This window comes from Ciconia boyciana, chromosome 16 (genome assembly GCF_034638445.1).
Source record: "Ciconia boyciana chromosome 16, ASM3463844v1, whole genome shotgun sequence".
Classification (NCBI taxonomy): Eukaryota; Metazoa; Chordata; class Aves; order Ciconiiformes; family Ciconiidae; genus Ciconia; species Ciconia boyciana.
Window position 1 is genome coordinate 3,529,236 of NC_132949.1, and position 13,729 is coordinate 3,542,964.

General features: G+C 38.8%; 1 protein-coding gene across 5 annotated transcripts in view; it reads right to left on the reverse strand.

The window, feature by feature from the left end:
• The window catches only part of CEP112 (centrosomal protein 112), a 174,827-nt gene that overhangs the window by 37,548 nt on the left and 123,550 nt on the right, over positions 1-13,729 (reverse strand). For all 5 annotated transcript variants that reach the window (XM_072880867.1, XM_072880868.1, XM_072880869.1 and 2 more), the window contains 2 exons: positions 9,128-9,190; positions 5,056-5,205 (listed from right to left, as the gene is read on the reverse strand). In XM_072880867.1, coding sequence (XP_072736968.1) covers positions 5,056-5,205; positions 9,128-9,190 — 213 coding nt within the window. The remainder of the gene's footprint in view (positions 1-5,055; positions 5,206-9,127; positions 9,191-13,729) is intronic.

The following is a 13,729-nucleotide window of genomic DNA, read 5'->3' on the forward strand; positions in this document are numbered from 1 at the left end:
ACTGGGTATTGCAGAGGACGATGGTGGTATTCCAAAAGGTATTTTGAGGACAACAGACTATACTTCTGCAGGACTACAGTCACTCAGTTCATGTTCCCACAGCTCTGACGTGCTTTTTCTTTTAATACAAAATATTATTTGTAATTACAAATGGAATTTGCTAATAAACATGGTTGATAATGAAATATAACTACACGCAAAATTAGCTTGTTCACAAAATTTTTAAAAACACAGTTCTTCTGATACCCTGCATTTTAGAGATGTTTGTAAATACCGCCAGTATATTTTGACAACTACTTTCTGGAAACAAAGATATCAGGTGCCCTTAAAGAAACGTTCTGAATGCTTTAAAACATCCCAAGGTTTAAAATAATTTGTTTTACTTTTAGCAGGAACCAAACATGAAAGGGAGGGGGGATTATGCAAATCAAACAAGAAGGGCATGCGGCCAGGCATGCGGCCCCGGCGCAGCAGGACACAGGCAGTGCGGCGGGGTGGGCTGGGCGGCAGACGGGTGCTCCGAGCACCGAGCCCAAGTGACCACGCACCCTCTTTATGGGGCAATTTGCTGGCACGACATGCCAAAATAGAGTGATATCCATGTAAACCCAGCCCCTGTGGAGACAGTATTCCAGAATAAAAGGAAATAGAGTACCCCACACAAGGACTGACTCAAGCATAACTATAGCAGAGTAAGTATCCTCTTATAGTTGCATGGAGAAATTTCACTGTGTTGATGAAACCCTCAGTCCAACCTTTGCATAGGGGAAATTATCTTTTTGCTCCAAGATACGACAGCATCTAACAAATATATGATGATGGTGAGAGTACTCAATGCCCACATAGGTCCAGACAATTTAAAAGCGGAAGTTTTCTCCTTTGTTCTGCTATGCCTATAAAATACACTTTTGGGGTTTTTGCCCCCCTCTCAACATTTTTAAACATAACAAAGAAAAACAACTGTTTCAAAAATTTTCACATGAAGGGGAACATTATTATATGACATTTTTTCCTAAAAATCTTTTAAGTCTTATTTATTAACAGAATTAATCTGATCATAAGCTGGCTGACACACAAAGTGTTGAAATATGTCCTCTTCAAACCATGTTTTGCTAATGAAGTGTTGGTGTTAATTCAGGGGATATAACAGAATCCTAGAATCTGTAATATGAGCCAAACAACAAATGTGGTTCCTCTGGCAAAAAAGCATCATTTTCTCCCTTTTCTGTTGTGGGTTTGTCACTGCATGCTCTCCATCATCCATTTCTTTCCAGAATCTACTTTTTGATGTGGAGTCCCCACTTGGCCATCAATTTCGTCATTAAAATGCTCTGAACATGTTTTGCAGTTCCAGTCCCAGGAACTGTTTTGCACTTTCAATCCCAGGATTCAAAAGGATTTAACAAAAAAAAACTAAGGCTGGGATTTCATAAATAACCTCAAGGTATCTCTACAATACAGTCAACTTTATGCTAGTGCTGAGTCCAGCCAGTAACCACTGCCAAAAGCAGCAGCAAAGTTAGGTAAAGGCTCTGACCATTTGGCTGTATTGAGCTCCGGGTTGTTGTGGCTAGATTGCTATCGGGATGCAAGAAAAATAGTTTAAATTTAGCCTTAATAAGTTTACACTACACTTCAATGACCAACGTAGCTCCTGCATAGACATTCTCAAGAGTTCAGCACCCAAACCCTTACTGGAGGGTGCCTTCCGAAATCCCAGTCTAAAGCATCACAAATGGGTTAACAGACATGGCAATTTAAGCAGCTTTTCCAAGCATCTGCAGGGCATTAATATAATTGTGCTCTCAACTAATCCTATGGTCTAAACCAATGGTTCCCGATCTTTGAAGTGTAAGCACATTGCAGGAGAGGCATGGCACAGAGACCAGGTGAGCTTTGCCGGATTTGCCCCATGCCAGGCCAATTGCAGTGTCCTTGTACTCTGCTCCAAAGAATGCAAGCCCTGGTAAGTTCAAAGCAAAGATATCTACAGCACTAAACAGCAAGCTGTGCTTTTGGGATCGCTCTCTGTGCCAACGCTGTCGTAATCCCAACAGGCTCAAACTCAACAGCAGCGAAAAGGCAGCGACGGGAGTCACTCAGTTGTTCAATGCCTTGTCAGACCGTTGCTTCTTAGGTCTTTGCTATTAGACATTGCAACTCGACGGCATCCAAACTGGTTACTTTATAAGCCACAAGAAAGGAATGTGATGAGCCAAAATGTTATCCCGATTTTATGACCCTGACAGCACAAACTTTGACTTGCCCTTAGGCCAGACAAATCACGGTGTAATACAGAATGCCAAGTACTTTAAGCATTTGTCTCAAACTGACCCAAACTGAGGCCATCTGAAGCCAAAAAGGGTTGCTCAGATTGGGTTTTTAGGTTGTCAAAAGAAGCAAAATGTCCTTAAAAGTCTCATTTATTCTTTTTCACTAATGTTTAAGATACTATTTAAAAAAAAAGATTAAGAAGATAGATACAATTGTGGAATAACAATTTAGAAATCTTTAACTAGCAAAGAGAGTCAGGAATTTGAATTAACATCAAAATCATGTATTATGGCATCCACATCTGGATATCACTTTACTGACTAAATCCAAAACTTCTCTGAAAGCCAGTTGGTTTCTGTAAAAATGTATTTCTCCCTTTGAAAGGAAATAATAATTGGAAGGTCTTACAGGAAGTCAACCCAATACCATATAAAGGAAATTGCAATCTGTTCCTCAATGTTAGTTTAAATCAATGTTATATTTAGCAAATGCCCGCTTTTAACGATAGTCTTTTCAATAGCTTATATTGTATTAAGTTTTCTCAAAGGCTTATGCTATATTAAGAATTGCTTTGTCTTTAGAATGTTTCTTTAATCCTCCCTCAAGGTCTTCAGCTTGCTCTAGGTTAGATGTTGTTCCCCATCTCTAGGACATCTAGGATTCCACTTTCACGAAAACCATTTTTTTTTTCTCCAGACTAATAAAAAGCAAAGTATTTCTGCATATGCTCATCTAGAAGTATGTGTGGTTTTTAAAAATACTAAGTGATCAAGTATTAAAAACACCTCTTTCTGCTTCCAGAAGCATACACAGCAGTTTACCTTCCTAAGAATTTTCTGTTTGGGTATCTGGCTTTCAGTAAATTTCCATTAAATCAGTGGTTTCAAAGGAAGATTTTTTTTAAAAGTACAATATTAAGGATACTAAACAAAGTTCAGGAACTCCAAGCATAACAGCTGTTGCAATTTCTTCCCCAAATTGACCAAATCTTACAAAATATACTCATAGCACCAGTGCTAAAATGTCTTTGGGACACTGCTCAGAAACCCTGTGCAGAATTCCACTTTGGTTTTTATGTATTTCATTACATTCTGACGTAACAATGTCAAAATTAAGTTTATAAGAGCTGAACACAGATTTTCATGGAGAAGGATTTCATAAAACCTATCATCATTAGTGTTCAAAAACTGTTGTTACCAACAGCTGAATTATTTCCACTGAATGTAATTTAGTTTAGGTGAATCCATAAATTCAACAGTAGCACTTGCATCAGGTGCTAAGAAAAAAGCTGGTAAATGGTCTAAAATACCTATTTCAAATATCTAACTCAAGAAGGTATAGCGCATGATAACTGTTGAATTACAGCATGTTTCTGACTACATGGAAAACTGTTCCACTGTCACAGGGTTTCTGTATATTTAGAAGGCCACTGGAAAAGTGGACAACTACAAATAGCACATTTTCCTAATCAGCAAAAATCCACCTGTACCACAAAATAATGTGATTTAACTATTTGCAGATCCTTGTGATAATACAAGCTACCTCTAGTGATTCAGTTTGGATAACAGGTTATAGCCAACATCTATATGGGTATACATTTGACAGAAGAGACTAAAGATCGATCAGAAAGAAAATTCTGTTCCTCAACACACACACAAATACAGACAGACATTTTCCTTGAGGGGGGAAAAAAAATAAATCATTAAACAAAAAGAACACTCTACAGATGATGAGATAGTAATGTCAACCAAATTTCCTTTCGCGAATCATTCAGACGTTGAGGACAGCGTTAACTGTGCCGTAATTGAACATCAGATGGGTCCAACATGTAAAAACTCCCATGGTTTCTTTTCAGCACAAACAGTTAGAAAAACTGTAGGAGTTAATTTTTTCATGAGTTTCTAGGCTTAACAACAGAATTGTTTGTTTGGTACTAGCAAATATCTTTATAAAGACAAAGAGGAATTTCCTTCTTCTGTACAACTTTTAATGAAGTGTTTTGGTTGTCAACCCTAGCAGATTACATAGTTTCAAAAATCTTCCATTGCTCTTTACTACTCTGAAAGGAAAAATGTCTAAAAAATAATTCTGCTTGCTTCTGCAGGTGGGATTCTCTGCAGCTGCTTTGAATCAGGGTGTCAAAGCAGCAAGGAACAGTGTGAATATTCAGAACCTGTAGTCTCTTAAAGCTTCTTTTTCAAAAGACCTGAGAATGCAACTCTGATGCAAAATATGTATAGAAATCTAATGAACAAAAGTTACAAATAACAAGTATTTTATTCCATTCATATTTAGCAGAGACTTTGTTTTCAGTGGAACCTGAGGACACGCTTTCCTTCACTGCAGCCTTAAGCATGAAAGGCGAGATCGCCTTGTGAAAACCAAGCTAAAGCCCGTGCCGTACTGCTGGCTCTCAGGTGGTGCAACTCGGCTCTCCTATTCGTCACCTTTTTTTTTCCAAGTACTGCAAGCACTGTATACAGGTGCTGAAAATATGTTAAAATATCTGAGTCAATATTAAAAGAAAGAGAACAGGGAAGTTTCAAGTATTTGACTGAAGTGGATGGATTTGACTCGCCAAAACCAAACGTTTTATGCGGCATATGATCAGCTAGAGGAAAGAGAGCCTGAGTCATCAGCTACATCAAAGTCAAGGTCCAGTGAATGGAATTAGTGAGCGCCCTGTGAACAGGACCGATACCTGCATTCATTTGCCCACTGCAGAACTTTTAATTACACTCAAACAGCCAGTAGCATCAGTGACTAAAATCCTCAGATTACCTTGATTGCTCTGTCATTATCTGTAATCAGCTGCTGCTTCTTATCTTCAAACTTTTGTACAACTTCCTGGAGCCGCTGCTCTGCGGCAAGCTGCTGCCGGCTGCTCTCCTCCGTCAGAGAGGAAATGGTTGTCTTAAGTTCAGCTATGATCTAAAAAGAAAACAGCATGCTAAATCTCTCGTCAGTGAAAGGCACGTATTTTACATGTTTTTATGCTCAGTGCAAGCATGGCATTGGCATACTCTGCTGTGCAAGCTAAATATTTTAAATTAACGTATTACACAGTAGCAAGCATGAAATTCCACGCAGAGAAAAAGGAATAGAGTAAGGTTGCGAATGACAAAAATTGCTGAACACAAAATATTTGGAAGGGTTTTCCACTATGACATTCCAAAATATTTAATCATGAGAACAAAGCACATCTGTGATCTTCAAAATAGAGCATGTTTCCAGTCTTCCACTGCACTGAAACCAGTACTGCAAATTTACATAGTGATGGTGGTGGTCATTTTCTAGAAGGATACTTTATAGCTTGATACTGCAGAGAAAACCCCAAATTTACATACTGGACTGAAATTTAAACTTGATAGTGAAATTTCTGAGCTGCTGAAAGGAGCATATTCTGCTTAGCAATACAGTGAGGACCTGATTCAATGTCCAGGACCCTTAAGCTAGACCTTTTACATGATTCTGTCATGATTAGTTGAAATGTACTTGTTTCACCTTTTTTATCACTGTGGAAAATCATAACTAAAGCTGATCCTTCAGGCATATTTACAGAATTTTATGCTGACATGTAAGTCATCACCCAGCAAAGCACTTAAACATATGGGAGAGTCACTGACTTTAATGTATATGTATTCAAGCTTAAGGTTAAGCTGCTGTAACAGCATAATATAGTCTAATTCTAAAAACACTTCAGCACACAGGCAGTTCAGGGAGAGACTACCAGAGTGCTCAGACCTGTGTGTTTGCAAGGCCTCCTCATTGGTAGAGAAACATTTAACTATACTAAGGCCACAGTTATTTAGGAAAAAATGTTTGGTTTTTTTTTTTTTTTGAACTACTAACAGGATATAGGACTAACATAATAAGAAGTACTCTACAAATGAAAGTACTAGAATCTCTGGGGAAGGGAAAAAGGACCGATTAAAACTCTACTGGAAATTTATTTATCTGTTTTACTACCTGAAAACCCCAGAGAGTAACAAAGATTATGAGTAAAACCTACATGGATATGTCTGTATTTCTTTTCTAAAAACAAATACATATTAAAGAAGATAATATACCAATCAAAAGGAAGGCTATTTGCTCTTAATGAGATCAATGGGCCAAAGTATAGAGATTATCTGGATAGGTGTAACTCTTTAGGCAGAATTAAGCAATATCACTGGGTTTGCAATTTAGATCAGCATTTAGATGACACACAATTTGCACAAACGTGGCTTTGCTAGGCGTGTAACACATGCAGTGAGAAAGCAGGAGAAAGCGACGGATCATATAAACTATTAAGATAACAACTTTAAGCCATGCAAACCTATACCACTTTGTGTATGTTCCATTTTGTCACTTTTAAAAAAGAAAACAAAATACCAAACCCTTTAACATAACGCAAGTGTGAAATTTAAAGCTCTTACTGGGTTAAGACCCTGGCCTAGCATAAGAGTTCTGAAATGCATGCAAGGAAGTTTCAGCATGAATTGATGGAGAAAGATCTGCTTTGTGCAGTACTTTTCAGAGAAAAAAATCTGTTTACTTTGTATAAACTTCAGAGGAAATTTCTTGAAATATCTTCTCTGTGTGGGTGTTAAAAGTGAATGTTCCAAGAGGCCACAGAGAGTAAGATTAGACAGATGTTGTCAGCAACACGACCACAAGAAAAGTTGCAATTGACCTATTATTAATACTGAGCTACAAAAAAGACTATGTTCAAGTGACTTTAGGGATTTGATTCAAACCCACAAAAGTAAAGAAATTCAGACATCAGGGTGAAACTCCTCTATTGTGCCAGATAGCCCTGACGCATGATGTATGTGTTGTGTCTGCCACAGAAAGCGCAGAGGAACGCCAGTTCTGGTCATTGGGTCCATCTCTCCCCAGTAAAGAGAACAGTGTATTACCTACAGCAATGCCTAGCTTAAAAAAACCCATGTGTCAAAATTTTTCCATTTTGAGACTATTCTACAGGCCAATAAATTTCAGTCTGACAAAATTTATGATGACATTTAGGTTAAGTAGTTGTTACCTTGCACTACACTACCTAGGTGTTCCCACTGTAACAATTAAAGCAATTTCCCTCACCCCTTGTTTAAAAATTGAGAGATACTTAAATTATTCCATCTCTCTTTAATGAATGGACCAAGACCCATTTTTGTTGTGACAGTAAACTATGTCTGGCATAGAGAGGCTGACTTTTGATTACGCTCGCTAGGCATGGCAATAGCAGAAAAATGACAATGCCAAAAGGTAACAGGCAATGAAAAGGATCTCTTCCTTAAGCTCTGGCATGCATCAAATGTTCCTTTTTGAGCTTTATCAATTTTCTGCTATTCAGGTTCAGCTGACAAGATAAAAAAATAGGGGTTTTTTTGTTGTTGTTTCTTTCTTTCTTTCTAAATAAGGCTCTCAACAAATTACTAAAAAGGCATTTAGGAGACCATTCTCTCTGATTTATCACAGAATTGTGGAATTGGTGAGGGTGCTTCGAAGGGAGCAGGTCAAAGCAGAGTCACCCAGAGCTGGTTGCTCAGGATCATGTCCAGTCAGGTTTTGAGTATCTCCAAGGATGGAGACCCCACAACCTCTCTGTATGCAAATAAATTTGCAGAAAATACACACTAGGTTCTAGAAATATAGTGTAAAAACATATTTGCCAATGATTCTGATAAATGCAGTCTCAAAAAATGTCGTGTGAAAAAGTGATAGTCCAATAAATTTCACTGAAGCAACTAACGCCAAAATTTTGGACAAGTGTTACAGAGAATGAGACTCAAAGGTAGCTGAAAAGCTGAAATCAGGACTTTTAAAATCTTTTAAAGTGTTTGTAAAACAGTAAAGTTTGTAGTTTGTCATTCACTCACTGATCACCTCTGCCTAGTTTGAGGCTTCTAAACCATTCTTTGTAGTGTTTTTATTGATTTTAAAGGAGTATTATTAGACTATTATTACTATTGCTGAAAACACACTTTGCAAGTAAAAGGCAGGCATTCTGCGGTGGTTAGGAGGAATGAGAAGAATGACACCTCCACATAAATCCTCGTGGCAATTTTCTTATTATTAAAAGCTTAACTTCTGGTTGCAACTCCATCATTTTTTTTTTTACACTTCAGTACTACCTGTCAATCAAACTGAAAGCTGAAATATTTAAAAATCATCCTGTCTTATCATTTTTAAGCATATATGTAAATTCAGCATACATTTTCATCTTCCGTGTTCAAAAGACTACTCCGAAGAACAGAAACTCAAGTCAAAACCAGTTTGCTTTCAGGACACTGACATTCTTCAAAGCGTTATTTTGGGCAAAAACGCTGAACTGGCTAGGAGCAACGACAAACATCAAGAAGGCACAGCTGGGACTGCCGCCCTGCCATCGGCCGTGCGGGCAAACACCACCTTGTGACACGAAATGCAAGTCCTGGTTGTGCAACTGTTCCCGATTTTACGAGATGTGCTCATTGAGGGGACACCTCGCCTTCCTTCCCACCGACTGACGGAGGACTCAGCCCTCTTGGGTCCTCAGGAGAGGAAAAAGTAAACATAGAAGCATAGAATGGTTTGGGTTGGAAGGGACCTTTAAAGATCATCTATTTCCAACCCCCCTGCCATGGGCAGGGACATAAGTAGATGAAAAAGGTGAAATTTAGAACTCAAAAAAAACCCCACCCGTTTTTTCTGGTCAGCTTAATGCTCTGTGTTTTTTGAAAGGTTAAAGTCTGCAAGAAAGACATTGGATGTTTGATTCGGGAAATGGCTATGGCTTCTCTTGATCATCAAGAGCAGAAGTAATTACACTTTTCATCAAGTTTCCAAATCAAATGGATTCACATGAGGTTCCTGCCTTCTTGCTACCTACCTGCGAGGATTTAGCCAGCTTCTGACTGTACTCCTTCTCAGTCTGCTTCAGCCGGCTGTTTGCCTGAAATACACACAAAAGGCAACCAGATTAGCTCAGATGAAGAACGTGTACAGACACTTTGCCACCGACCCCTCTGCTTGGCACCTCATCCACATGCCTATCGCTGAGCGGCTGGGACCCGCGCCAACTCCAACGCCCTTTTGTGGCAGCCAAAAAACCGCAAGGGCTTGCCTTTGATCTCGGGCCAACTATTCATCACTTAAAAGAGGGGAGAAATTGTACCTCTGCTGCCAATTATTAGAAAAACATAAAGACTTCTGCGGATTTAAAAAAAAAAAAAAAAGAGAGAGCGAGAGTGTGTGTGTGTGGCAGGGGGAGGGAGGCAACACACACACGAGTTTATCGGGGTGACCTCGTTTCTGAACGGAGGGAAAGGGAAAGGGGAAAGTCCCAAGCACAGGCTGCAAGGGTACAGCACGACGTGGAGGACACGGCTTCGTGTCTCAGCTTGGTGTCTGCAACTGCCTTCTGTCCCATTGCACGTCCCTTCTTTTTTAAAGGTGGCAGTTACACTGAAAATTGACCCAACATGCAGCTGATCCAACTGGGAGCTCTTGGACATACAGCTCTTTCCTTCTCCTAGCATTTTTTTCCACAACTCAAAGATAAAGAATAAAACGAACTGAAAACAAGGCTGCTTTGTCATATTGGAATCCAATAAGCAACTATTTCTAGAATTCTGGGGAAAAATAGCTCTTAAGGTTTTTTCCTCAATTAATTTAATTTCAGAAATGATTTGATAATAACTAAAAAATAAATTAAATTTCATTTCAGGACACAATTCTGATTTGTATTTTTCTTGCCAAGTGCCACAGTATTATATCGATAGACCGTCCTCAAAACACTGTCCTCAAATGAACCGCTAAGCGCTCTCATGTTCTTGGCTCTAAAATTTGAGGACAGGTGTCTAAGATAAATATTTTCTTAGGGGGACAGAATATCACGAAGCTGAGTTCTGAAGCAAATTTAAGCTGATTAAGTTTTCAAAATCTATCTGACCTCGTGTTCAAATCTTTGATCTGTCGTCCTTAGTTTTACGGCACAGCATCCAGCGCACAAACACAGGCTCCTTCAGCTGCCTGTGTGCCAGCGCCTGTTTTGGGGGACCACAGAAGCCGCGGGGGCCCCCTGAAGCCTCTGAACCCTGCTTGGATCCAGTTGCAAGACTGAAACTCCAGTCCTGCAAACCCCAGGGATTTCAGTCAAGCAAATAGCCTTATTGATTTTACTGGACTATACATTTAGGAGCTTAAAGTTGCAGACAGTGTTTGCGAATCACTGCAAAGCATGATAGGGCTCGAATCATCTTGTACAATCCAGGCAGTTATGTATGGTGCAGCTTAATATAAGTATATTACAGCCAGTTAAAAATAATCTTAAAGTTTACATGATACTGCAATTTAAGATCTGGAACCCCTTCAGATTCCAAAATACATGGAGGTCTCTATATTTCATCTGTTTGTTGGTACTAAGAAATCTACTAGAAAAGTTAATCAAAACCAATTATCAAAAAGGAGCATGATTTTTGAGAACACATGCTTTGGTTGTTTTTTGTTCTAAATAGAGATAGTGGCACTACATATTGGTTTAAAACAGCATATACAAGAATTCTGGAGCACCAGACAAATTAAATTCCACTTCTTCTACATTTATCATGTAAAGTGTGCCACAAACACTGTACGGGCTTATTGTGGGGCTGCATAAATAAAAAGAGAGCAGTAACACAGAAGCAGTTATGCCAGACAGCTCTATGCATGCTACGTTTCTCTTTGCACGCAGGCCGACCCATGTTAACACTCTTTCCGCTGTATTGTCATCTAGTTTCAGATTACGTTTTACCACCACTGCATATCATAAAGGGATTGAAACTGCCCGTTTATCTTTAGGGAAAAAAGTAAAAAATAAATTAGAGTAATAGTATAAATTACTCTTACTCCCAGAAAAGGGAGAGAGACTAGTCAGCAAGGCACTGCAAAGAAGATCACATTACAGCTGCTCTCACTCAGCTTGCCTGGGGTAAAAGTCTTCATCTTTCATAGAAGCAGCTTTATAACCTCCTGAACCCACAGAAGAAATCCCAATAAATAATAAAAAAACACCCATAACTTTCATAAACAAATTAGAACTTGTTTGTTCACACTGAGTAGAACCAGGATGACCTCTGATAGACATGACAGAGGCGATCCAAAAGAAAGATATGCTGAATTTCAGTCTTTTATTCCTAACTGAAGGCAAAGAAAGTATATCCTACCAGTTTATTTAAAGGCAATTACAACATTTTATTTCATAATGGCTTTAAAAAATTCCAATTAGCAAAATATTTATAAGTTGTCTCCCAGTCATCAACAAACCACAGATTCTTGCATTTACTTGCAGTCCCAAACATCCTTATTTGAGGGGTCTGATTTTCAGCAGTACTGAGCTACCAAAACTTCCACTGGAGATGGCAAAAACACATTTAGACCAGCTCTAGCTGTCTCAAACTGGCTATCTAGACCCTGTGGCACTAAAAACTGTGGACACCTGCTGACTCCAGCTTTTCCCTCTAGATCTGTAACACCGTACAGGTCTTGCATCATCACAAACTGCACAGGTAGCACCAGCCAAGCTCTGCAGAAGGCAGTTTCTACAAGTTATATCACACTGGCCAGCTGAAAAGATCTAATTCATGGTGACGGAACCATGGATAGGAACACTCTTTTCCCTTATCTTCTTTTACTGCAGAAATATAAAAATTTTCCCTTTTTAAAACCTGCGACTCAACTAATTTAATACCCCTTGACTATAGGCTCTTGCTTCGCAGCCTAGGGAGGCATAAACCTACTCCCCTGGGGCCCATGTAGCACCGCTACACAAAACCCCTGCCTTTTTCCTTTTTTTTTCCGTAAGAAATGGCTTACTGCAAAGTAAATACACATAGCTGCGTACAGTGAACGTTGCAGAAGATTTATATTACATTTATCGTGACAAATGAGAAGGTTAAAAATGGCACGGTGTACGCAAGCAGCATTTTCCTGGGCTGCTGCTTCTATAACGGGCTGCTCGGCTCATGCGTTGTATGAAGCATCAGCTGCTTCTGTATTATTTTAAGGGCATTCCCTCGCTTTCAGGTTACATGCTATTTCAGAAACATAATGAATAAGAATCCAACTGGAAGGTGAACATTTGGAGGGTCAGCCAGCATTCATTAAAGTCTAACTCTTTTTATAGCAATGGGCAGCACTGCAAATATAGTTAATGGTCTTAAACTAGTTTTCCGTGTGCGAGAGGTAGCTGTTGAAATTCACGCTTGGCAAAAACTTGTCAGAAATATCAATTGTAATATCCATTTTTATAATAAAAAGGTTTAAATTGGATAAGCCATAGAGGAATCCCGCTGATTCAAAAATTAACTTCTGTTTAGTTTCACACAGTTAATACATATTTTAGCTAAAATTATCTGATTATGACAATTTTACATGCAGTTATTTTATATTACAGAGTGAGGACTTCTGCATTAAAAAGATTATGTCCTTGTTACAGTTAATTGGTTTTAAAAACCAACTATAATTCTATAACAAGCCTTAAAGCATCATATTGTGGTTGCTGAGCAAAACTGCACCGACTTCAACAAAACATTTCACGTAAAAATTAAAAACGGTATTAGCGCTACAGATGTGGTATCTGACTTAATGGATGCTATTCTAAGAGAGTCTGATTTTCATTTTTTCCTTTCATGAAACAGAACAGCACTACTAAGAATAAAAGAGCAAAGGAGGTATGATGGGACCACACTGCAAAAGCATACCATGCCCTACCCTAATTACAAAGTTTTTATATGCTATTTTTAAGGTATAAGATGCATTAGAGGGGACTTTTAGTTCTAGTTCCACTCGATGGAACACATGCACTAAACAGCCCCGGGGCTGCTCAGCGGTACGGCCGCCTCCAGTGTCGACAGTAGCTCTAGCTGCACTATGGCGTTGGCAGGTACATGGACAACTTCAACTTCCACCAACATCCATGAAGGCGTTCAGGACGTCCTGAATGTTTATCAAAAAAGCAGCCGTTAAGAATTTTTTGGAACAGTACAAATCTGTGCACAGGGCCATGGTTTAGCGGTGGCCTTGGCAGTGTTAGGCTTACGGTTGGACTCGATGATCTTAAAGGTCTTTTCCAACCTAAATGATTCTATGACTCTGTATCTTCCAGCTTTGGAATGGAGATTTTCAGATGGAAAGTAAGATTTCAATTATGCTACAAAAGTAATATGAAAACTAACTCCTGCAACCCAAACATGGACAGATCTGTAAGAGTTAAGGATGCATAGTGACATTTTGTTCATCTATATATGGATTACAGTTTTGTGATTGATTCAGTAGTGTTTCAATTTGACTTCAATCTTGCCAAAACATAAACAAACAAAGCCCCCACAAATATAACTCTCAAACTAGAGGGTTATATATACACACCCATATTCACTAATCGAAAAGCAGATTTAAGAAATCTGTTTAGGGTACTAGCTATGAAATAACCATTTTTCAAAATGCCTGCAACTAG